Raw genomic sequence first — 23,345 nt, forward strand, 5'->3', positions numbered from 1 at the left:
TGCAAAGACTTCTTGATGAAGTCCCCACTCTCCTGGATGGAGATCGTGTCTGCTGAGGAAGTCTGCTTCCCAGTTGTCCACTCCCGGAATGAAGACAGCCAACAGAGCGCTTACATGATTTTCCGCCCAGCGAAGGATCCTTGTGGCTTCCGCCATCGCGACTCTGCTTCGTGTCCCGCCTTGTCGGTTCACATGAGCCACTGCTGTGACATTGTCTGATTGAATCAGAACCGGTAGGTTTCGAAGAAAACTCTCCGCTTGTCGAAGGCCGTTGTAAATGGCCCCGAGTTCCAACACATTTGTCACAACTGAGGGCCTGAGCTGACGGGAGGCAGCCTCAGTTGTAGGGGCTGAGATGTACCGGAACCTGGGAGGTTGTATCAGACCCCTGGACATGTAAGTAACATGAATAATAACTGCCCGAAGGCGTGACCACGACAACTTGGATAAAAGTCAATGATGTTTATTATGACAACTCCGCAACACAGCAGCAGTAAAAGAAAACATAAAAGTCAGCAAAGAATAAATACAGTTCCTGGGTACTACAGGGTGGCAGGAGCCACAGGGCACTGGTAGTGTGAGATAGTTCTTATAATCTTCTAGATGGAAAGTCCTTACCAGGCCCGACTGTAGCAATGGAGATAACCCAGGATTGTACCAGCTGGTGTTCCAGGAAAAGCTGGGTTGCTGAAGATAAAACGGCTGCTGTGGATACTGGCTGGAACCAGACTGTTGTTAGCACGGAGTGGATACTGGCTGGAACCAGTTAAATAATAAATGAAGCTTGAGAGCGATGCAATATGAATGAAATGTAGAACTTGAGAGCGGAGAAATAATAATACCGGTGGAGAGTGGTAAAGTGTAGAAAGGACACCGGCCCTTTAAGAGAAGCTGTACTCTGCTGGAAGCTGGGCTGGAAGCAGGTAATGTTGTAGCTGGAAACAGATGAATCCACAATGGATCGGAGAGTCAGGCTACACCGCAGGTGGAATGCTGGTGCGGGTCTCTATGGTGGAAGTCTTGAGACAGGAGCTGGAACCTGGAAGACAATCACAGGAGAGAGACAAACAGGAACTAGGTTTGACAACCAAAGCACTGACGCCTTCCTTGCTCAGGCACAGTGTATTTATACCTGCAGCAAGGAAGGGATTGGCTAGGCAATTATGCAGATTAACAATACTGACAACAGATTGGAGTAAATGATCAGCTGACAGAATCCAAGATGGCTGCGCCCATGCAGACACTTGGAGGGAAGTTTGGTTTGTAATCCATGTGGTAATGAAAACAGCAATGGCGGCGCCGGCCACTGGAGACAGGAGGCGCCAGGCTGACAGATGCACATCCAACCACGCGGACACAGCGGAGGCCGCGGCCGACGCAATCGCCACCCAGACACTCCGCATGCAGAAGTTCAGGGACGGCGGCGGAGGCCGCGGGAGACGCCATGCCAGGTGCAATATGGCGTTCACTGTGACAGTGTCCCAGAGTGACAGGAGAGGATACAGGAATGTACACATCAGGATAACAGATGGGATCCGGTCCTGGAGCGCTGAGCCAGCCTTAGGAGGCATCTGATGGGTAAGAAATGGCGTCCAGATACCCGGATCGTGACAACATTGATGTGTAGACAGGACTCCTGGTCTGACCAAAGACCCTGAAAATTTTTTCCCTGTGTGACCGCTCCCCATCCTCGGAGGCTCGCGTCCGTGGTAACCAGGATCCAATCCTGAATTCCGAACCTGCAACCCTCCAGGAGGTGAGCACTTTGCAACCACCACAGGAGGGACACTCTGGCCCCTGGAGACAGAGTTATTTTCCGATGTAAGTGCAGATGGGACCCGGACCACTTGTCCAGAAGCTCCCATTGAAAAGTCCTTGCATGGAACCTTCCGAAGGGAATGGCCTCGTAGGCCGCCACCATTTTTCCCAGAACTCGAAAGCATTGGTGAACTGACACCCTTTTCGGTTTTAGCAGGTCTCTGACCATGTTCTGGATGTCCTGGGCTCTCTCTATTGGGAGGAAGACCTTCATTTGTTCCGTATCCAGTATCATACCTAGGAACGGTAGTCGAGTTGTCGGAATCAACTGTGACTTCGGTAGATTTAGAATCCAACCGTGTTGCTGGAGCACTCTCAGAGAGAGCGCCACACTGCTCAGAAATTTCTCCCTTGATCTCGCTTTTATCAGGAGATCGTCCAAGTATGGGATAATTGTGACTCCATGCTTGCGCAGGACCACCATAATTTCCGCCATTATCTTGGTGAAAATCCTCGGGGCCATAAAGAGTCCAAACGGCAACGTCTGAAATTGGTAATGACAATCCTGTACAGCGAATCTCAGGTATTCCTGATTGGGGGCATATATGGGGACATGGAGGTACGCATCCTTTATGTCCAGAGACACCATAAACTCCCCTTCCTCCATGTTGGCTATTATCGCTCAGAGATTCCATTTTGAATCTTTTTATGTACAGGTTTAGGGATTTCAGATTCAAAATAGGTCTGACCGAACCGTCCGGTTTCGGGACCACAAATAGGGTTGAGTAGTAACCTCTTCCCTGCTGGTGCAGGGGAACCTTGATTATCACTTGCTTTATACACAGCGTCTGAATTACAGCTAACACTATATATCTTTCCGATGTGGAAGCTGGTAGGGCCGATTTGAAAAATCGGCGCGGGGGCACCTCCTCGAATTCCAATTTGTAACCCTGGGAAACTATGTCCAACACCCAGGGATTCAGGTCTGAACTGACCCAGGCCTGACTGAAAACCCGAAGACGTGCCCCCACCGGTGCAGACTCCCTCAGGGGAGCCCCAGCGTCATGCTGTGGGTTTTGGAGCAGCCGGGGAGAACTTTTGTTCCTGGGCACCTGCCGAAGCAGGTGCTCTTTTGCCTCTGCCCTTACCTCTGGCGAGGAAAGAGGATCCCCGACCTCTTCTGGACTTGTGCGACCGAAAGGACTGCATCTGATTGGGAATATATGGTAAAAAAATAACACCCCAACAGCAAAAGAAAGTAAGATTTTACTCACCGGCAAATCTATTTCTCGTAGTCCGTAGTGGATGCTGGGGACTCCGTAAGGACCATGGGGAATAGACGGACTCCGCAGGAGACTGGGCACTTTAAGTAAGATTTAGTACTACTGGTGTGTACTGGCTCCTCCCTCTATGCCCCTCCTGCAGACCTCAGTTAAGGAAACTGTGCCCGGAAGAGCTGACATTACAAGGAAAGGATTTTGGAATCCAGGGTAAGACTCATACCAGCCACACCAATCACACCGTATAACTTGTGATAACATACCCAGTCAACAGTATGAACAACAACAGAGCATCAGTCAAACCTGATGCAACCATAACATAACCCTTATGTAAGCAATAACTATATACAAGTATTGCAAAAGAAGTCCGCACTTGGGACGGGCGCCCAGCATCCACTACGAGAAATAGATTTACCGGTGAGTAAAATCTTATTTTCTCTAACGTCCTACTGGATGCTGTGGACTCCGTAAGGACCATGGGGATTATACCAAAGCTCCCAAACGGGCGGGAGAGTGCGGATGACTCTGCAGCACCGAATGAGCAAACACAAGGTCCTCCTCAGCCAGGGTATCAAACTTGTAGAACTTTGCGAAAGTGTTTGAACCCGACCAAGTAGCTGCTCGGCAAAGTTGTAATGCCGAGACCCCTCGGGCAGCCGCCCAAGAAGAGCCCACCTTCCTTGTGGAATGGGCTTTTACTGATTTTGGAGGCGGCAAGCTAGCCGCAGAATGAGCCTGCTGAATCGTGTTACAGATCCAGCGAACAATAGTTTGCTTTGAAGCAGGAGCACCCAGCTTGTTGGATGCATACAGGATAAACAGCGAGTCAGGTTTCCTGACTCCAGCCGATCTGGCTACATAAATCTTCAAAGCCCTGACTACATCTAGTAACTTGGAATCCTCCAAGTCACGAGTAGCCGCAGGCACCACAATAGGTTGGTTCACATGAAAAGATGACACCACCTTTGGCAGAAATTGCGGACGAGTCCGTAATTCTGCCCTGTCCATATGAAAAACCAGATAGGGGCTTTTACATGACAAAGCCACCAATTTTTGACCACTTTCCACGTGAGATATTTTAACTCCACGGTCTTAAGCGGCTCAAATCAGTGAGATTTCAGGAAACTCAACACCACGTTAAGATCCCAAGGTGCCACTGGAGGCACAAAAAAGGGGCTGAATATGCAGCACTCCCTTTTCAAACGTCTGAACTTCAGGTAGAGAAGCTAGTTTTTGTATGAAAAAAATGGATCGGGCCGAAATCTGGACCTTAATGGACCCCAATTCTAGGCCCAAAGTCACTCCCGACTGTACGAAGTGAAGGAAACGGCCCAGCTGGACTTCCTCTGTAGAGGCATTCCTGGCCTCACACCCAGCAACATATTTTCGCCGTATACGGTGATAATGTTTAGCCGTCACGTCCTTCCTAGCCCTCATCAGCGTAGGAATAACCTCATCCAGAATCCCTCTTTTCTACTAGGATCCGGGGTCCAACCGCCATGCCGTCAAACGCAGCTGCGGTAAGTCTTGGAACATACAAGGTCCCTGCTGCAACAGATCCTGCCCTAGAGGCAGAGGCCATGGGTCCTCTGTGAGCATTTCTTGCAGCTCTGGATACCAAGTCCTTCTTAGCCAATCCGGAACAATGAGTATTGTTCTCACTCCTCTTTTCCTTATGATTCTCAGCACCTTGGGTAAGAGAGGAAAAGGAGGAAACACATACACCGACTGTAACATCCACGGTGTCACCAGTGCGTCTACAGCTATCGCCTGAGAGTCTCTTGACCTGGCGCAATACCTCTGTAGCTTTTTGTTGAGGCGGGATGCCATCATGTCCACCTGTGGCAGTTCCCACCGACCTACAATCTGCGCGAAGACTTCTTGATGAAGTCCCCACTCTCCCGGGTGGAGGTCGTGCCTGCTGAGGAAGTCTGCTTCCCAGTTGTCCACTCCCGGAATGAACACTGCCGACAGTGCGCTTACGTGATTCTCCGCCCAGCGAAGAATTCTGGTGGCTTCTACCATCGCCACCCTGCTCCTTGTGCTGCCTTGGCAGTTTACATGAGCCACTGCGGTGATATTGTCTGATTGAATCAGAACCGGTTGGTCGCGAAGCAGGGTCTCCGCTTGACTTAGGGCGTTGTATATGGCCCTTAGTTCCAGGATATTGATGTGAAGGCAAGTCTCCTGCCTTGACCACAGCCCTTGGAAATTTCTTCCCTGTGTGACTGCCCCCAACCCTCGGAGGCTTGCATCCATGGTCACCAGGACCCAGTCCTGAATGCCGAATCTGCGACCTTCGAGAAGGTGAGCACTCTGCAGCCACCACAGGAGAGACACCCTGGCTCTGGGGGATAGGGTGATTAACCGATGCATCTGAAGATGTGATCTGGACCACTTGTCCAGTAAGTCCCATTGGAAGGTCCTCGTATGGAACCTGCCGAAGGGAATGGCCTCGTATGATGCCACCCTCCTTCCCAGGACCCGAGTGCAGTGATGCACTGACACCTGTTTTGGTTTTAATAGATTCCTGACCAGTGTCACGAGCTCCTGAGCTCTCTCTATCGGGAGATAAACCCTTTTCTGGTCTGTGTCTAGGATCATGCCTAGGAGAGGCAGATGAGCTGTAAGAACCAACTGCGACTTTGGAATATATAGAATCCAGCCGTGTTGCCGTTACACTTCCAGAGAAAGTGATACGCTGTTCAGCAACTGCTCTCTTGATCTCGCTTTTATGAGGAGATCGTCCAAGTACGTGATAATAGTGACACCTTGCTTCCGCAGGAGCACCATCATTTCCGCCATTACCTTGGTGAATATTCTCAAGGCCGTGGAGAGACCAAACGGCAACGTCTGAAATTGGTAATGACAATCCCGTACCGCAATTCTGAGGTACGCCTGATGAGGTGGATAAATGGGGACATGAAGGTATGCATCCTTTATGTCCTGAGTCACCATAAAATCTCCCCCTTTCAGGCTTGCAATAACCGCTCTTAGCGATTCCATCTTGAACTTGAACCTTTTCAGGTATATGTTCAGGGATTTTAAATTCAATATGGGTCCGACCGAACAGTCTGGTTTCGGGACTAAAACATGGTCGAATAATAACCCCCTCCTTGTTGAAGGAGGGGAACCTTGACCACCACCTGTTGAAGATACAATTTGTGAATTGCAGTTAACACTGTTTCCCTCTCGTGGGGGGAAGCCGGCAGGGCCGTCGGTGAGGGGGCATCTTCTCAAAGTCCAGCTTGTATCCCTGAGACACAATATCTATTGCCCAGGGATCTAACAGGGAGTGAACCCACTTGTGGCTGAACTTACGAAGGCGTGCCCCCACCGGGCCTAGCTCCGCCTGTGGAGCCCCAGCGACATGCGATGGATCTTTGTAGAGGCCGGGGAGGACTTCTGTTCCTGGGAACTAGCTGTGTTGTGCAGCTTCTTTCCTCTGGCAAGAAAGGACGCACCTCGGACTTTCTTGTTTCTTTATTCGAAAGGCTGCATTTGATAATGTCGTGCTTTCCTAGGCTGTGCAGGAATATAAGACAAAATATCAGAATTACCATCTATAGCTGTGGAGACCAGGTCCGAGAACCCTTCTCCACACAATCCTCAGCCTTCCATATGCCTCTTAAGTCGGCATCATCTGTCCATTGCAAATTCTACAGGACACATCAAGCAGAAATCGACATAGCTTTGATTCTAGGACCCAGTATACTCATGTCTCTTTGGGCATGTTATATATATATATATATATATATATATATATATATATACATATACATACATACATACACACACACACCTATCTCTTAAGACAGCATCTTAAAAAAAAAAAATATATATATATATATATATATATATATATATATATATATATATACATACATACATACATACATACATACATACATACATACATATATATATATATATAGAACAAAGAGTATACAGCTGGGTCAATAATCGATCGACTGGGTCAGAAACCTTCAGGAGACGCAGGTTCCAGAAAAGGCCTGTCAGAGACACTGATTCATCCAGCGGAGGCACTTCAGCCCATAGTGATCAGGAATGTGCTGGGCGCAGTGGTCCTATCTCTTCACAAAAACCCCCTTTAGGGGTGACTACTCGGGCAAAGCCCGATATACCAACAGAACTAGGACCAGACGAGGCTGCCAGTGGGCCCGTGAAGGCAAAAAGAAAATACAAAAAGAAAACCTAGTTTTCAATCTTTCCGATAGGTCCCTGACTGAGCATGAACTTGCTGTATTAAATAAGGGACTTTCTTTCGTGCCTACATCTAATTTTGACGCATTTACCAACAGTGTTGATGTTTACAAATTTGGTAGACAGTTACGTCTTAGGGATCACTTCGGTGAATCCAGTGCACAGTACCTTAAAACGCCTAATTTTCATAAAAAATCCACGTATGATCCCCCCTCTACAAACACAGCCATTAAGGTATTTGTACAGCGTTTGGAAAACGAGGTCATAAACGCGAGCAGGCTGAATATTAAATACCATAATCTTACATTATTAGAACGTAAGGCATTAAGAGATCTTAGTTCATATCAAGATATCGTATTGCGGGTGGCTGATAAGGGTGGGGGATTGGTCGTACTGAATGTGGAGGATTATAGGGCTGAGGCGTTAAGACAACTGTCGGACATCAATGTGTATAAACAACTTGATCAAGACCCTACGGAGTCTTTTCAGCAGGAACTTCTCCAAGTCCAGGACGCTGCTGTAAGTGATGGTTTGTTAGATTCAAAACATAGGGATTCCCTTAAGCGGTATTGGCCAAAGTTACCGGTCTTTTATTTAATCCCTAAATTGCACAAAAATCCCCAAAAACCGCCGGGGAGACCTATAATTGCGGCGAGGGATTCCATCTACTATGCAGTATCTCAATTTCTAGACCATTACTTGCAGCCTGTGGTCCAGGCTGAGGAAACCTTCCTAAAGGACACTACAGCTTTTTTACTGAAATTACAAAAGCTTAATCCGGTGGCAGCACAAACTATTATGTGCACCATAGACGTAGTTAGTCTTTACACTAACATCCCCCATGAACGGGGTTTGCAAATTCTTAGGACTTACCTTACAGGTAATGTACATTACAAGGGTCCGGATCTAGATCTGTTTCTCACATTGATGGAATTGACATTAAAGAGAAATTATTTTCTTTTTGACGGTTCATTGTACATCCAGTTGCTTGGATGTGCGATGGGATCTTGCGTCGCACCAAGCTTCGCCAACGTTTTCATGTTCGCTATTGAAAAGGTGTTATTTTTTTCAGATCCCTTGAGGAAGCAGTATATATCTTTTTACTGCCGCTACATCGATGATGTATGCATGTTCTGGACTGGCCCAGAACTTGAACTTAGACAATTTTTGGTTGACCTCAACACAGGAGATGAAAACATCAAATTCACATCTGAGTATAGCTCACAAAATATACATTATTTGGATGTTTCAGTCTCTTTGGTTGACTGTCAACTTGTGACTAATGTTTACCAGAAAATGGTTGACCGCAACACCTATTTGCAGGCAGATAGCCAGCACCCCCCGGCTCTCAAGCGGGGTTTGCCTTTTTCTCAGTTTTTACGAATTATCCGTATTTGTTCGCATCATCAGGACGCAGTATTACAAATTAATTTAATGTTAAATAAATTTTTACTGAGAGGCTATCCACCAAAATTGTTACGTGAAGCGAGAGCAAAAGCTTTGGCTTATCCTAGAGAGCAGGCATTGAACCATAGTCGGGCATCCACATTATCGAACAAAATGATCTGGCCACAACAATATTCATCAAATTCAGAATCCTTTGTGTCAGCAGCTAAAAAATATTGGCCCGTTGTCAATAGTGATCAAACTCTACCAGGTTTATTAAATAAATCATTAATGCCAGGGTTCCGTAGAGGCCGTAATATCAAAGATGTCATTGTTCGCAATGACATCACAGGTTTTGTAGCTCACCCACAGCCCCATTTTTTGTCCAGAAAACCGGGCAACTTTAAATGCATTAATTGCACAACCTGTCAATATCTTGAGACAGGGGCCTACTTTTCACACCCGCGCTCAGGCAAAAGGTTTAAAATTAATTATCCCTTAACTTGCTCAAGTACCCATGTAGTTTATTACATCAAATGCCCATGTGGCTTATTGTATGTGGGTAAAACAATCCGTAGCTTCAAGGAAAGGATGGCTGCCCACCGATCAGGGATTAGAAAGGCCATAGAGAGTGCGGATTCTGCCCCTAAAAATAAGAACAAAATGAATGATCAACCGGTTGCTAGACACTTCCGAGATTCTCGACATAGTTTAGCTACATTAAGGTATAAAATGATTGATTGGGTACCCCCCTGTAAAAGAGGTGGCAATAGGGACAATCTATTATTACAGCTAGAGACTAAATGGATTTATAAGCTACAGACATTGCAGCCGTTTGGGCTGAATGAACATCTGTCTTATGCATGCTTTCTGGATACATAATTTTCACTATATCAATGGTTGATTTATTTTTTGTTCAGAAATATTTTTTTCAGAAGTATTGTGTATAATGTTTTGATTATGATGTTATCACAGTAATTCAGTGCTTCAACTTAGATGCATTTGTTGTTGTTTAATTACTAGCAGAGCCGCATACTTCATTGCATTTCCTCCGCTCTTATTGTGTAGTATCGTTACCATGGTGTTGGGTATCACTATAGCAACGCCCCGGCCGCCTACCAAGCTTGAACCAACAGTGTGACGCGGATTTACTTCCGGTGACGCCAGCGGGACGGCGACGGGAAGCGGCCGACGGGCTTCACGTGCACCTGGGTGAGTTGAATAAAGGTATGTTTTTTATTGTTGTTCTGTATTGTCCTGACGAAGGAGATTAAAGGTCTCTGAAACGTAGACCGATTACATTTACTACTTTGAAAGTTTCCTGAGTGCCGTTTTTTCTTCATTATCCTATTCATTATTGATTCTGGCACCGGGACCAGTTGCTATTTTTGTTGGAGTGCCGGGCACCTTTGCTTCGTGTGTGTATATATATATATATATATATATATATATATATATATATATATATATATATATATATATATATATATATATATATATATCTCTCTCTATCTATCTATATATACACACACACACACACACACATACTAGGGTCTCAATCTCTGCTGATAAGGTACCTGTCCACGCTGCCACAGCGCTATAAACCCATGCCGACACAATCGCCGGTCTGAGTAGTGTACTAGAATGTGCACGCTATCTGCAGGATCCCTGAGAATAGCTAGTGCTACCTTCTGTGCAAACGGGACACCCTAGGGGAAGATTCCCATCACATCCTGGCCCTAGTGGGGAAAGGATACTGCCTGAGAATTCTTTGTGGGAAGCTGCAGTCTCTTGTCTGGAGATTCCCGCTCTTTTTCCTCATGAGAGGAAGGAAATTTACCTCAGCTTTCTTCCCCTTAACATGTGTACCCTTGTGTCAGGGACAAATGAGTCATCAGTGATATGCAAATCATCTTTTATTACAATAATCATATATTGAATACCTTTCAGCCATTTTGGCTGTAACTTTGCATTATCGTAGTCGACACTGGAGTCAAACTCCGTGTCGATATCAGTGTTTATTATTTTGGATAGTGAGCATTGTGAGACTCTGAAGGTCTCTGTGACATAGGGACAGACATGGGTAGATTTCCTGTCTGTTCTCTAATCTTTTGTGCAATAAATTCACCTCAGCACTTACACATATCCAAACAGGTGTCGGCGTTGTCGACGGAGACACCCTATCACACATATTTGCTCTATCTCCTCCTTAGGGGAGCCTTTTACCTCAGACATGTCGACACACACGTACCGACACCACACACACAGGGGATGCTCTATTTGAAGACAGTTCCCCCACAAGGCCCTTTGGAGAGACAGAGAGAGAGCATGCCAGCACACACCCCAGCGCTATATGACCCAGGAATCACACAGTAACTTAGTGTTAACCCAGTAGCTGCTGTATATATTGTTTTTACGCCAAATTTATGTGCCCCCCCTCTCTTTTTCACCCTCTCTATCGTGCTTCTGCAGGGGAGAGCCTGGGGAGCTTCCTCTCAGCGGAGCTGTGGAGAGAAAATGGCGCTAGTGAGTGCTGAGGAAGAAGGCCCCGCCCCCTCAGCGGCGGGCTTCTCCCGCGATTTTGTGTAAAATTAATGGCGGGGGCTCATGCATATAACAGTGTCCAACTGTATATATGCTGCTTTTTGCCAGGAGGTAATCAATTGCTGCCCAGGGCGCCCCCCCGCCCCGCCCCCCCCCCCCCCCCCCCCCTGCGCCCTGCACCCTACAGTGACCGGAGTGTGTGGGTTAGTGTGGGCGCAATGGCGCACAGCTGCAGTGCTGTGCGCTACCTCATATGAAGACAGGAGTCTTCTGCCGCCGATTTTGACGTCTTCTTGCTTCAACCCGCCGGCTTCTGACTTCTGGCTCTGCGAGGGGGACGGCGGCGCGGCTCCGGGAACGGACGACAAGGTCAGGTCCTGTGTTCGATCCCTCTGGAGCTAATGGTGTCCAGTAGCCTAAGAAGCGCAACCTAGCCGCAGTTAGTAGGTTTGCTTCTCTCCCCTCAGTCCCACGTAGCAGAGAGTCTGTTGCCAGCAGAAGCTCTCTGAAAATAAAAAACCTAACTAAAATACTTTCTTATTAGCAAGCTCAGGAGAGCTCACTAAAATGCACCCAGCTCTGTACGGGCACAGATTCTAACTGAGATCTGGAGTGTCCGGGCACAGATTCTAACTGAGGTCTGGAGGAGGGGTATAGAGGGAGGAGCCAGTGCACACCAGTAGTACTAAATCTTTCTTAGAGTGCCCAGTCTCCTGCGGAGCCTGTCTATTCCCCATGGTCCTTACGGAGTCCCCCAGCATCCACTAGGACGTTAGAGAAATTTGATTTACCTGCTGTAGCTGTGGAAACCAGGTCCGTCAGCCCATCCCCAAACAATACATCACCCTTATAGGGTAGTACTTCCATATGTTTTTTGGAATCCGCATCACCCGTCCATTGGCGAGTCCATAAGGATCTTCTAGCTGAGATAGACATGGCATTGGCCCTAGAAGCTAGCAATCCAATGTCCCTTTGAGCATCCCTCATAAATAAGACTGCGTCTTTTATATGGGCTAGAGTTAAGAATATAGTATCCTTATCCATATTATCAAATTGATCTGTCAGCTCATCTGTCCAAGCTGCAATTGCGCTACACACCCATGCCGACGCAATTGTCGGCCTTAGCACAGCACCTGTATGAGAATAAATACACTTTAAGGTAGTTTCTTGCCTGCGATCTGCAGGGTCCTTAAGGGCCGCTGTGTCAGGAGACGGTAGCGCCACTTTCTTGGACAGGCGCGTCAGGACCTTGTCCACAGTGGGGGGTGATTCCCAAATCTCCCTGTCCTGCTTAGGGAAGGGGTATGCCATATAAATTCTTTTGGGGATCTGCGGTCTCTTTTCCGGAGTCTCCCAAGCTTTTCCAAAGAATTCATTTAATTCATGAGATGTGGGAAAGTTAATCATCTGTTTCTTTTCCTTAAACATGTGTACCCTTGTGTCGGGGACAGAGGGTTCATCCTCAATATACAACACATCCCTTATTGCCACAATCATACACTGAATGGTTTTAAGTCACCCTAGGGTGCAATTTTACTTCGTCGTAGTCGACACTGGAATCAGAATCCGTGTCGGTAGTAGTGTCTTGTGTTAAGGGACGCTTTTGAGACCCCGACGGGCCCTGTGAGTCGGTCCTATCCGAGGATTGACCCCCTGATGTCGCCCCTAATTCAGCCTTATCAAGCCTTTTATGTAAAGATGCCACACTTGCATTCAACATATGCCACATGTCCATCCAATCCGGAGTCGGCACAACCGACGGGGGACACCACTCATTTGCTCCACCTCCTCCTTGGAGAAGCCTTCCGCCTCAGACATGTCGACACGCACGTACCGACACCCCACACACACACAGGGATTAACCTATAAGCGGACAAAACCCCAACCAGGCCCTAAGGAGAGACAGAGAGAGAGTGTGCCAGCACACCAGCGCTTAAAAACACTGGAAAAAATATGACCAGATAGCGCTTTTCTATATATAATATACCAATTCCCACTCACTGCGTCGCTAATGTGCCCCCCTCCTCTTTTTTCCAGCCTGTGAAGTTCAGCAGGGGAGAGACCAGGGAGCCAGCGTTTTCCTCATGCAGCTTCTGTGGAGAAAATGGCGCTGGTTAGTGCTGAGGATCAAGCCCCGCCCACCCAACGGCAGGCTTCGTTCCCAGTGATTTTTCAAATAAAATGGCGGGGGATCATAGATTTACTGCCTCCACAGCCTAATCAATCTGCATGTGTCCAAATGTGAGGTTTATTGCTGCCCAGGGCGCCCCCCCCTGCACCCTGCACCCTTCAGTGCTGCTCTGTGTGTGTGTGACTGGGAGCAATGGCACGCAGCTTAACGCTGCACGCCTTACCTCATGAAGATCTGAAGTCTTCTGCCTTCGGCATCTGTGAGGAGGACGGCGGCGCGGCTCCGGGACGAACCCCAGGTGAGACCTGTGTTCCGACTCCCTCTGGAGCTAATGGTGTCCAGTGGCCTTAGAAGCAGTGCCCAACTTGACAAGCCAGCTCTGCTTCTCTCTCCTCGGTCCCACGATGCAGGGAGCCTGTTGCCAACAGGAGTCCCTGAAAATAAAAAACCTAACAAAATTCTTCTTCAACAGAAAACTCTGGAGAGCTCTCTGCAGTGCACCCATTCTCCTCTGGGCACAAGATCTAACTGAGGTCTGGAGGAGGGGCATAGAGGGAGGAGCCAGTGCACACCCATAGTCAAAGTTCTTTTTAGGTGCCCTATCTCCTGCGGAGCCCGTCTATACCCCCATGGTCCTTACGGAGTCCCCAGCATCCTCTAGGACGTAAGAGAAAAAAGGTTGAAAATCACTGCATTAGTATAATAGGCAATATGATCACATCATCAACTACAACTACATTTCAAGTATGTAGGAGAACACATTACTGAATGTTAAACCAGATCTACCGTATTCAGGCGCATTGCGTAAGAAACAACAGTAATAGTATACAGACTCGTATGCAACAGGCACTTATCTAACTATTCATGCTCAAAGGCAGAAAGACTTAGTGCTGTATAACCTGTACTCAGAGTGGGATACAGGGAGACTCACCTCGCCTCCAGGACCGATCAATACATTAGCGAACGCCGAGTGGATCCAGACGCTACTAGTGTACACTGTCGCTCCATGAACCTATAGTGAACACAGACGCTCAGTGAACACAGACGCACCAGTCACACAGCCGCCTATGCTGCGACTGGGTCCCCTTCGTGTACAGCATCTGACGGAAGCTGGAAAAAGCTCATGGCGGGAACCTCGGAGGAAACTGGTCAGGTACCGGAGGAAGGGGCGACCAGGAGAGCATCTGACTCCCCACTGCTGACATCAACCCTAGGGATCGCGGCCTCATACTATTCCTGGAGCCTCTGATCCCTAAGGCCTAGCGCTGGTGCACCCGAGGTGGCAGCCGCATCAGCGACTGGGAGTCTCCGCCAAAAACAGTGCGGCTGTGTCCGTATTCCCCTACTAAGCGGGACAGATGCCTTACCTTCTCCCCGTGCTCTGACCTAGCCTGGTAACATCTGCTGGACCTGCTAGTATATCCAACACAGACGCCTGCACAGCACTGTACTCGTGGGCAAGCAAAGTCGCGACCCGGCGGAGAGTTGTTGGAGCGACTCTTTATAAAGGTATGTATAAGACGCTTTTTAGAAAGATCACTCAAGAAAAAAAATAGTAAGACTATAAAAATAAAATAAGAAAGCTTAGGGCTGCTAAAAACCAGCAGCCATGTGACCATGGTCCAGCTCCTGCCGCACCAAAAAATAACTGATTTGCCGGAGGCGGGGATATATGGACAGGCCCGTTGCATGCTTGGAGGCCGAAAAGCTTTGCCCGATTGGTGCAAATCCGCTGTCGCTTCATCATATCCCATTGTTATCCTGTGGACCCTGCCAGAGAAATACGGAATTTTTTAAGCGAGACTAAGATAGTGAAACATTTGTTTTCCGATAGTTTAATGTATACAAACTTTGTTTAATACACAAAATTATTAAACAAATTGTATTATAGGACTTTCAAGTTGTGTGTATAAGGTGTATATGAAACATACTGTAAATGAATTGTGTGAATATACAGACCAGTGATCGCAAAAACGCGCTATAACGCGTATTTTACGCGTTATAGGCAGTGGGGAACTCAGTTTTGAAAAATGAGGGGGTCCTGCGGGACGCGCTGTGACTCCCCTACCAATCACTGCTGGCAGCTGCACGTCGCGTCTCTTCAACCAGTCATAGCCAGCAGAGTCCCCAACCAATCACTGCTGGCAGCGTTTCCTCTCATCCAATCACTGCGGCAGCCTCCGTCCTGACTTCTCTTCCCGCTCTGCAGCTTGAATCCTCCTCCTTGGGCTCCGGGTGACAGCAGTCGAATGCTGGGGCTGAGATGGGATTTAGCAGCGCTCTCTGTGCCGGCTGCAGGGCGGACTCCAGGTTTGAATTTAAAGGTGAGGACGCGCTGCACGGCAATGCGCTGTCAGTGTGTGATCCGTCCTCCTCCCTGTCCTCATCCGTCTGTGCGCTGCCGCGGGATACGGGGCCGACGCTGCGAGTGGGAGGCAATGTCCACACAGCCTGGCAGACGGGACAGTGAACGGAGCAGCGGCTACTCTGCTGCTCTGCCCGCTCCTTGCCTGGCTCATTACATAGGGAGGGAGGGTGATGCGGCGCTGGTAAGATGCGGCTGCTGGGGGCCATTGCTACAGGCTGGATAAGCTAATATCGATATGGTGTTGTGAGTCACAGGCAGGACACCCCCTCCAGTGACACCTGCAATGACTGAGCACCCCCTTCCTGCACAATTCCCCCCCCCCCCACACCCTTTTCCGCACAATCACTGTGGATATCACCTTCCCTCGCTGACACCCGTGATCGCTGTGTCTGGGGGGGGTGTCCGAGGTGGCGGCTGCAAAGTGTGTAATGTGCTGTACCCGGTGCAAAGTGTATAACGTGCTGTACCCGGCGCAAAGTGTATAACGTGCTGTACCCGGCGCTAAGTGTATAACGTCCGGCGCAAAGTGTGTAACGTGCTGTACCCGGCGCAAAGTGTATAACGTGCTGTACCCGGTGCAAAGTGTGTAACGTGCTGTACCCGATGCAAAGTGTATAATGTGCTCTACCCGGTGCAATGTGCATAAGCGGCACTACTGTGTGGTGTAATGTGAATTGGCACTATTATGTGGCCACGCCCCTAAATTTTTGCGGCGCGCATTGTCTGTTCTTTGCAGTGTAGGACCGGGAGCACCAATTCACTTTCTGCCACAAGGGCGCCAAAATGTCTAGTTACAGCTCTGGTGCAGTGTCTGTATGCTACACAGCCCAGCGGCTTTGTCACTTCCCCCCTCCTGCTACACTTTTGTAGTGTCCAAATCAAGTCTGTGTTTTCATGTTTGAATTGGTAATGAGATTAATATGAACCTTCACTTCAATGGGACCCAGAAAAGGACCGGTAGGACCCCAATTTTTTAAAAGTGAGGGGTCCCTGGGACCCACTTTTTTTTCGGCTCAGCGCGATCACTGCAGACACTTTAATGCCCAAAGTTATTAAAAAAAATATTGGCTAAAATTACCTTCAGGCTGTGTGTATAAGGTGTATATGAAACATAAATGCATTCTGTGCTTAGACTAGTGTCCCATCGCCATAATATCTCATTATGGTATGCAATTATTACAAAATATAGAACAATACGATATCCAAAATACTTCTGGTCCCAAGCATTTTGGATATGGGATACTCAACCTGTACCAATATACTGGTTTTCTTCTTCTGTCCCTAACCATCCTGGAAATGTCAACATTATAAATTGTGTCAACTTCATTGCTACTGTGCATGTAATCAAGTTAAATACAAAATTACTTCATACTGTTACGTATGCAAGCAAAACAATCATACCAAAAAATGATAGTCAAAACAGTTTTCAGATAAGACGTTACATAAAGCTACAACCACTGATGTATAGAGCCAGAACCTCAGAACTTAGATTTTAGCATAAATTGTTGCAGTTGAGGTAAAAGGGATAACAGATAGATTAAAATTACAGAATTTTCTACCTATTTAAAAGAGTTTGGAATAACTTACCTAGATTATGTCTCTTAACTTTTGCATGTTCGTGAATATGTTTCTTAGTGAAACAGCCAAAGTACACACAGTATAAGCAAGAGTGGAGCCTGTTCAGGTGGGCACCACACATGTGACAGATACACGACTTAGCCTGCAAAAAAACATACAATAATTAAGTAAAGATTGTTACAGGAGTGAGTTTGCCCTTACTACATCGGAGAACAAAGATTGTTTTAACTCTTTGGTGCATTAAACATTACTCCCATCTCCTGCTCTGTAACAAATGTTATGACCATGGCAAAGACATGCAACCAAGAGCCTATAAAATGATCAATACACTACAACATCCCCAGCTTTCTACAACATGGTGGGCAATTGTTGATCAGCTGTCAGTACATCTGTCCATGGTTTAGGATTTGTTTGGAAATAGTAGGGTGCTAGAATGAACATTAAGATGGTATACCTTTGAGGCCGTCAGGCTCCTCTTCTTACGTCAATTCTACACACCACACCGCAGGGGGTAAACCCTCCCTGTTCTCTCCAACCAACCACTGCATGTGCTGTGCATGCCTTGGACACATGGACAGTTACTATTTTCCCCTATGCACAGTGGAGTGTGGTTATTCCTTTGGGCTGCTGCCCTCCTGCAGAGTTCGCCACTCCCCGATGCCTTTCAGTCTGTGAGGACAAAGTTACCCTCCGAAAACTACTTCCAGGAATCTGCCTGGGGACCCAGCTCATCACCTATAGCCTGAAACAGAGCTCCAGAGATGGGAAGCCCAGATCCCATGTTCCCTGCCCCTGCCCACTGAAAACAGCTGATTGGAAAGCTAACTCTTTCCTCTGCCTTCCCATGCATCTCCCAATTTGAAGGGTATTTGGGAAGGCATTCCGTTTTTGTGGGAGAGGGATGGGAGAATCCAGCAACCTGCACAAAGCCCTGGATCACCCCTGAGACATGAGCAGTACCAAGTAAGTGCACTTTTATTTTAAATACATTGATGCATCCGTTTAAATATACACTGAGCCTGTGATCTGCACCATGGTCCACATAGCAAGCAGTGCAACTCGGGATCTGCTCAGTGTTACCCATACCTTTTAAAAACATTTTTACATTTATATATTAAACATTTTTGTTATGTGCCCAGCACTCAGTCCGGGCCGCAGTAGAGTAATGAAAAGAAAAAATAATTTTTAACCCACCTGGCGGGAACACATTAACACAGGGCGCCTGTAACATTTCAAATATGGCACCTAGTGACAGTGTCCATTTAAAAGTGTTGCCGAGCACCCATTGCCTTCAAAAATGGTGCCGGGAACGGAGTGTTAACCCCTTCAGAGCTGCGGCTGCCATTAACCATGACACTGGGAAGGTCTCCGGGCACAATATAATATTTGATTCCTGTACAATATTATATTATTAATATATATATATATATATATATATATATATATATATATATATATATATATACACACATACATACACATATACATTCACATATACACACATTTTTTTTTTCTTTGTGCTTTAAATATGTGTGTACCTATATTTTTTATGCAGCAATGTTTATATTTGACTACCCCTTCATATATTTGTAACAGAATTACAGAACATAATTCCAAACCTTCTTGACACTTTACATAGATACACAAAGTGCACTGACCACTATCAAAAGTTCTTGTCATTTACTAAACCTCCTGCTAGGAAATAACAATTAGTGTCTACGTTCCCCTGGCATTCCATCCAAATTCCTTGTCAACGTTGCTACTTGGCTTCCTTACTTCCTCTCCTCAAACATTCCCTCCATTATCTTAGGTGAGTTCAACATTCCTATCAACACCCCCACTAAATACAGTGTCTCTAAACCACTTAAACTTACATTGTCACTTGGTCTCTCCAAGTGGACCTCCTCTCCATCCCATATGAATGGGAGCTCGCTTGATTTAACCTTCACTCACCGTTGTGATTTTTTTCTGACCATCATCTGCTCTCTTAACTTCGCTCTCTCTGCTTTTCCATCTCTACCTCCTAAGACTACCATCACTAAGTGTAACATTGAGGCTAATGACCAGGGCTGCCATCAGAAATTGTTGGGCCAGGGACTGACAAGAGACAGGTCCCCTAACTCAAAAAAAATAAAAATAAGATTTTACTCACCGGTAAATCTATTTCTCGTAGTCCGTAGTGGATGCTGGGACTCCGTAAGGACCATGGGGAATAGCGGCTCCGCAGGAGACTGGGCACAACTAAGAAAGCTTTAGGACTACCTGGTGTGCACTGGCTCCTCCCACTATGACCCTCCTCCAGACCTCAGTTAGGATACTGTGCCCGGAAGAGCTGACACAATAAGGAAGGATTTTGAATCCCGGGTAAGACTCATACCAGCCACACCAATCACACCGTATAACTCGTGATATTATACCCAGTTAACAGTATGAACATAACAGAGCCTCTCAACAGATGGCTCAACAATAACCCTTTAGTTAACAATAACTATATACAAGTATTGCAGACAGTCCGCACTTGGGACGGGCGCCCAGCATCCACTACGGACTACGAGAAATAGATTTACCGGTGAGTAAAATCTTATTTTCTCTGACGTCCTAAGTGGATGCTGGGACTCCGTAAGGACCATGGGGATTATACCAAAGCTCCCAAACGGGCGGGAGAGTGCGGTTGACTCTGCAGCACCGAATGAGAGAACTCAAGGTCCTCCTCAGCCAGGGTATCAAATTTGTAGAATTTTGCAAACGTGTTTGCCCCTGACCAAGTAGCAGCTCGGCAAAGTTGTAAAGCCGAGACCCCTCGGGCAGCCGCCCAAGAAGAGCCCACTTTCCTCGTGGAATGGGCTTTTACAGATTTAGGCTGCGGCAGGCCAGCCGCAGAATGCGCAAGCTGAATTGTGCTACAAATCCAGCGAGCAATAGTCTGCTTCGAAGCCGGAGCACCCAGCTTGTTGGGTGCATAAAGGATAAATAGCGAGTCAGTCTTCCTGACTCCAGCCGTCCTGGAAACATAAATTTTCAAGGCCCCGACTACGTCCAGTAACTTGGAGTTCTCCAAGTCCCTAGTAGCCGCAGGCACAATAGGTTGGTTCAAGTGAAAAGCTGATACCACCTTAGGGAAAAACTGGGGACGAGTCCTCAATTCTGCCCTATCCATATGGAAAATCAAATAGGGGCTTTTACATGACAAAGCAGCCAATTCTGACACTCGCCTAGCCGAAGCCAAGGCCAAAAGCATGACCACTTTCCACGTGAGATATTTTAAATCCACGGTTTTAAGTGGCTCAAACCAATGTGACTTTAGGAAACCCAACACCACGTTGAGGTCCCACGGTGCCACTGGAGGCACAAAAGGAGGCTGAATATGCAGCACTCCCTTAACAAATGTCTGAACTTCAGGCAGTGAAGCCAGTTCTTTTTGGAAGAAAATCGGCAGAGCCGAAATCTGGACCTTAATGGAACCCAGTTTTAGGCCCATAGTCACCCCTGACTGTAGGAAGTGCAGAAATCGACCCAGCTGAAATTCCTCCGTTGGGGCCTTCCTGGCCTCACACCACGCAACATATTTTCGCCATATGCGGTGATAATGTTACGGTGTACGGTTACATCTTTTCTAGCTTTAATGAGCGTAGGAATAACTTCATCCGGAATACCCTTTTCTTTTAGGATCCGGTGTTCAACCGCCATGCCGTCAAACGCAGCCGCGGTAAGTCTTGGAACAGACAGGGCCCCTGCAGCAGCAGGTCCCGTCTAAGCGGCAGAGGCCATGGGTCCTCTGAGATCAATTCTTGAAGTTCCGGGTACCAAGCTCTTCTTGGCCAATCCGGAACAATGAGTATAGTTCTTACTCCTCTTTTCCTTATTATCCTCAGCACCTTGGGTATGAGAGGAAGAGGGGGGAACACATAAACCGACCGGTACACCCACGGTGTCACTAGAGCGTCCACAGCTATCGCCTGAGGGTCCCTTGACCTGGCGCAATATTTTTCTAGCTTTTTGTTTAGGCGGGACGCCATCATGTCCACCTGTGGCCTTTCCCAACGGTTTACAATCAGTTGGAAGACTTCTGGATGAAGTCCACACTCTCCCGGGTGGAGGTCGTGCCTGCTGAGGAAGTCTGCTTCCCAGTTGTCCACTCCCGGAATGAACACTGCTGACAGTGCTAACACGTGACTTTCCGCCCATCGGAGAATCCTTGTGGCTTCTGCCATCGCCGTCCTGCTTCTTGTGCCGCCCTGTCGGTTTACATGGGCGACTGCCGTGATGTTGTCTGACTGGATCAGAACCGGCTGGTTTTGAAGCAGGGGTTTTGCCTGACTTAGGGCATTGTAAATGGCCCTCAGTTCCAGAACATTTATGTGTAGGGAAGTCTCCTGACTAGACCAAAGTCCTTGGAAGTTTCTTCCCTGTGTGACTGCCCCCCAGCCTCGAAGGCTGGCATCTGTGGTCACCAGGACCCAGTCCTGTATGCCGAATCTGCGGCCCTCTTGAAGATGAGCACTTTGCAGCCACCACAGCAGAGACACCCTGGTCCTTGGAGACAGGGTTATCAACCGATGCATCTGAAGATGCGATCCGGACCACTTGTCCAACAGGTCCCACTAAAAAGTTCTGGCATGGAACCTGCCGAATGAAATTGCTTCGTAGGAAGCTACCATCTTTCCCAGGACTCGCGTGCAGTGATGCACCGACACCTGTTTTGGTTTCAGGAGGCCTCTGACTAGAGATGACAGCTCCTTGGCTTTCTCCTCCGGGAGAAACACTTTTTTCTGGACTGTGTCCAGAATCATCCCCAGGAACAGTAGACGTGTCGCAGGAACCAGCTGTGACTTTGGAATATTTAGAATCCAACCTCCTGAGATAGTGCTACGCCGACCAACAACTGCTCCCTGGACCTCGCCTTTATCAGGAGATAGTCCAAGTATGGGATAATTAAAACTCCCTTTTTTCGAAGGAGTATCATCATTTCGGCCATTACCTTGGTAAATACCCTCGGTGCCGTGGACAGGCCAAACGGCAACGTCTGGAATTGGTAATGACAATCCTGTACCACAAATCTGAGGTACTCCTGGTGAGGATGGTAAATGGGGACATGCAGGTAAGCATCCTTGATGTCCAGCGATACCATGTAATCCCCCTCTTCCAGGCTTGCAATAACCGCCCTGAGCGATTCCATCTTGAACTTGAATTTTTTTATGTATGTGTTCAAGGACTTCAAATTTAAAATGGGTCTCACCGAACCGTCCGGTTTCGGTACCACAAACATTGTGGAATAGTAACCTCGTCCTTGTTGAAGTAGGGGCACCTTGACTATCACCTGCTGGGAATACAGCTTGTGAATTGCCTCTATCACAGCCTCCCTGCCTGAGGGAGTTGTTGGCAAGGCAGATTTGAGGAAACGGCGGGGGGGAAATGTCTCAAATTCCAGCCTGTACCCCTGAGATACCACTTGTGAGCGAGCCCACTGATTGCTGAAGTTTTTGAGATGGGCCCCCACCGTACCTGGCTCCGCCTGTTGAGCCCCAGCGTCATGCGGCGGAGTTAGAAGAAGAAGCGGGGGAGGACTTTTGTTCCTGGGAACTGGCTGTATGCTGCAGCTTTATTCCCCTACCTCTGCCTCTGGGCAGAAAGAACGCGCCTCTACCCCGCCTGCTCTTTTGGGGACTAAAGGACTGTACCTGATAATACGGTGCTTTCTTTGGTTGTGAGGGGACATGTGGTAAAAATGCTGACTTCCCAGCCGTTGCTGTGGACACTAGGTCTGAAAGACCATCCCCGAACAACTCCTCACCCTTATAGGGCAAAACTTCCATGTGCCTTTTAGAATCTGCATCACCTGTCCACTGCAGAGTCCATAACCCTCTCCTGGCAGAAATGGACAGTGCACTTATTTTAGATGCCAGCCGGCAAATATCCCTCTGTGCATCTCTCATGTATAAGACAGAGTCTTTAATATGCTCTATGTTTAGCAATATAGTGTCCCTGTCTAGGGTGTCAATGTTTTCTGACAGGGAATCTGACCACGCAGCTGCAGCACTGCACATCCATGCTGAAGCAATAGCTGGTCTCAGTATAA

The 23,345-nt window shown here is 47.5% G+C and overlaps 1 protein-coding gene across 4 annotated transcripts in view; it reads right to left on the reverse strand.

Annotated features, from left to right (window-relative positions):
* The window catches only part of LOC134945111 (ubiquitin carboxyl-terminal hydrolase 22-A), a 459,291-nt gene that overhangs the window by 364,625 nt on the left and 71,321 nt on the right, over positions 1-23,345 (reverse strand). For all 4 annotated transcript variants that reach the window (XM_063934177.1, XM_063934176.1, XM_063934175.1 and 1 more), the window contains exon 3: positions 17,279-17,411. In XM_063934177.1, coding sequence (XP_063790247.1) covers positions 17,279-17,411 — 133 coding nt within the window. The remainder of the gene's footprint in view (positions 1-17,278; positions 17,412-23,345) is intronic.

This window comes from Pseudophryne corroboree, chromosome 7 (assembly GCF_028390025.1).
Source record: "Pseudophryne corroboree isolate aPseCor3 chromosome 7, aPseCor3.hap2, whole genome shotgun sequence".
NCBI lineage: Eukaryota > Metazoa > Chordata > Amphibia > Anura > Myobatrachidae > Pseudophryne > Pseudophryne corroboree.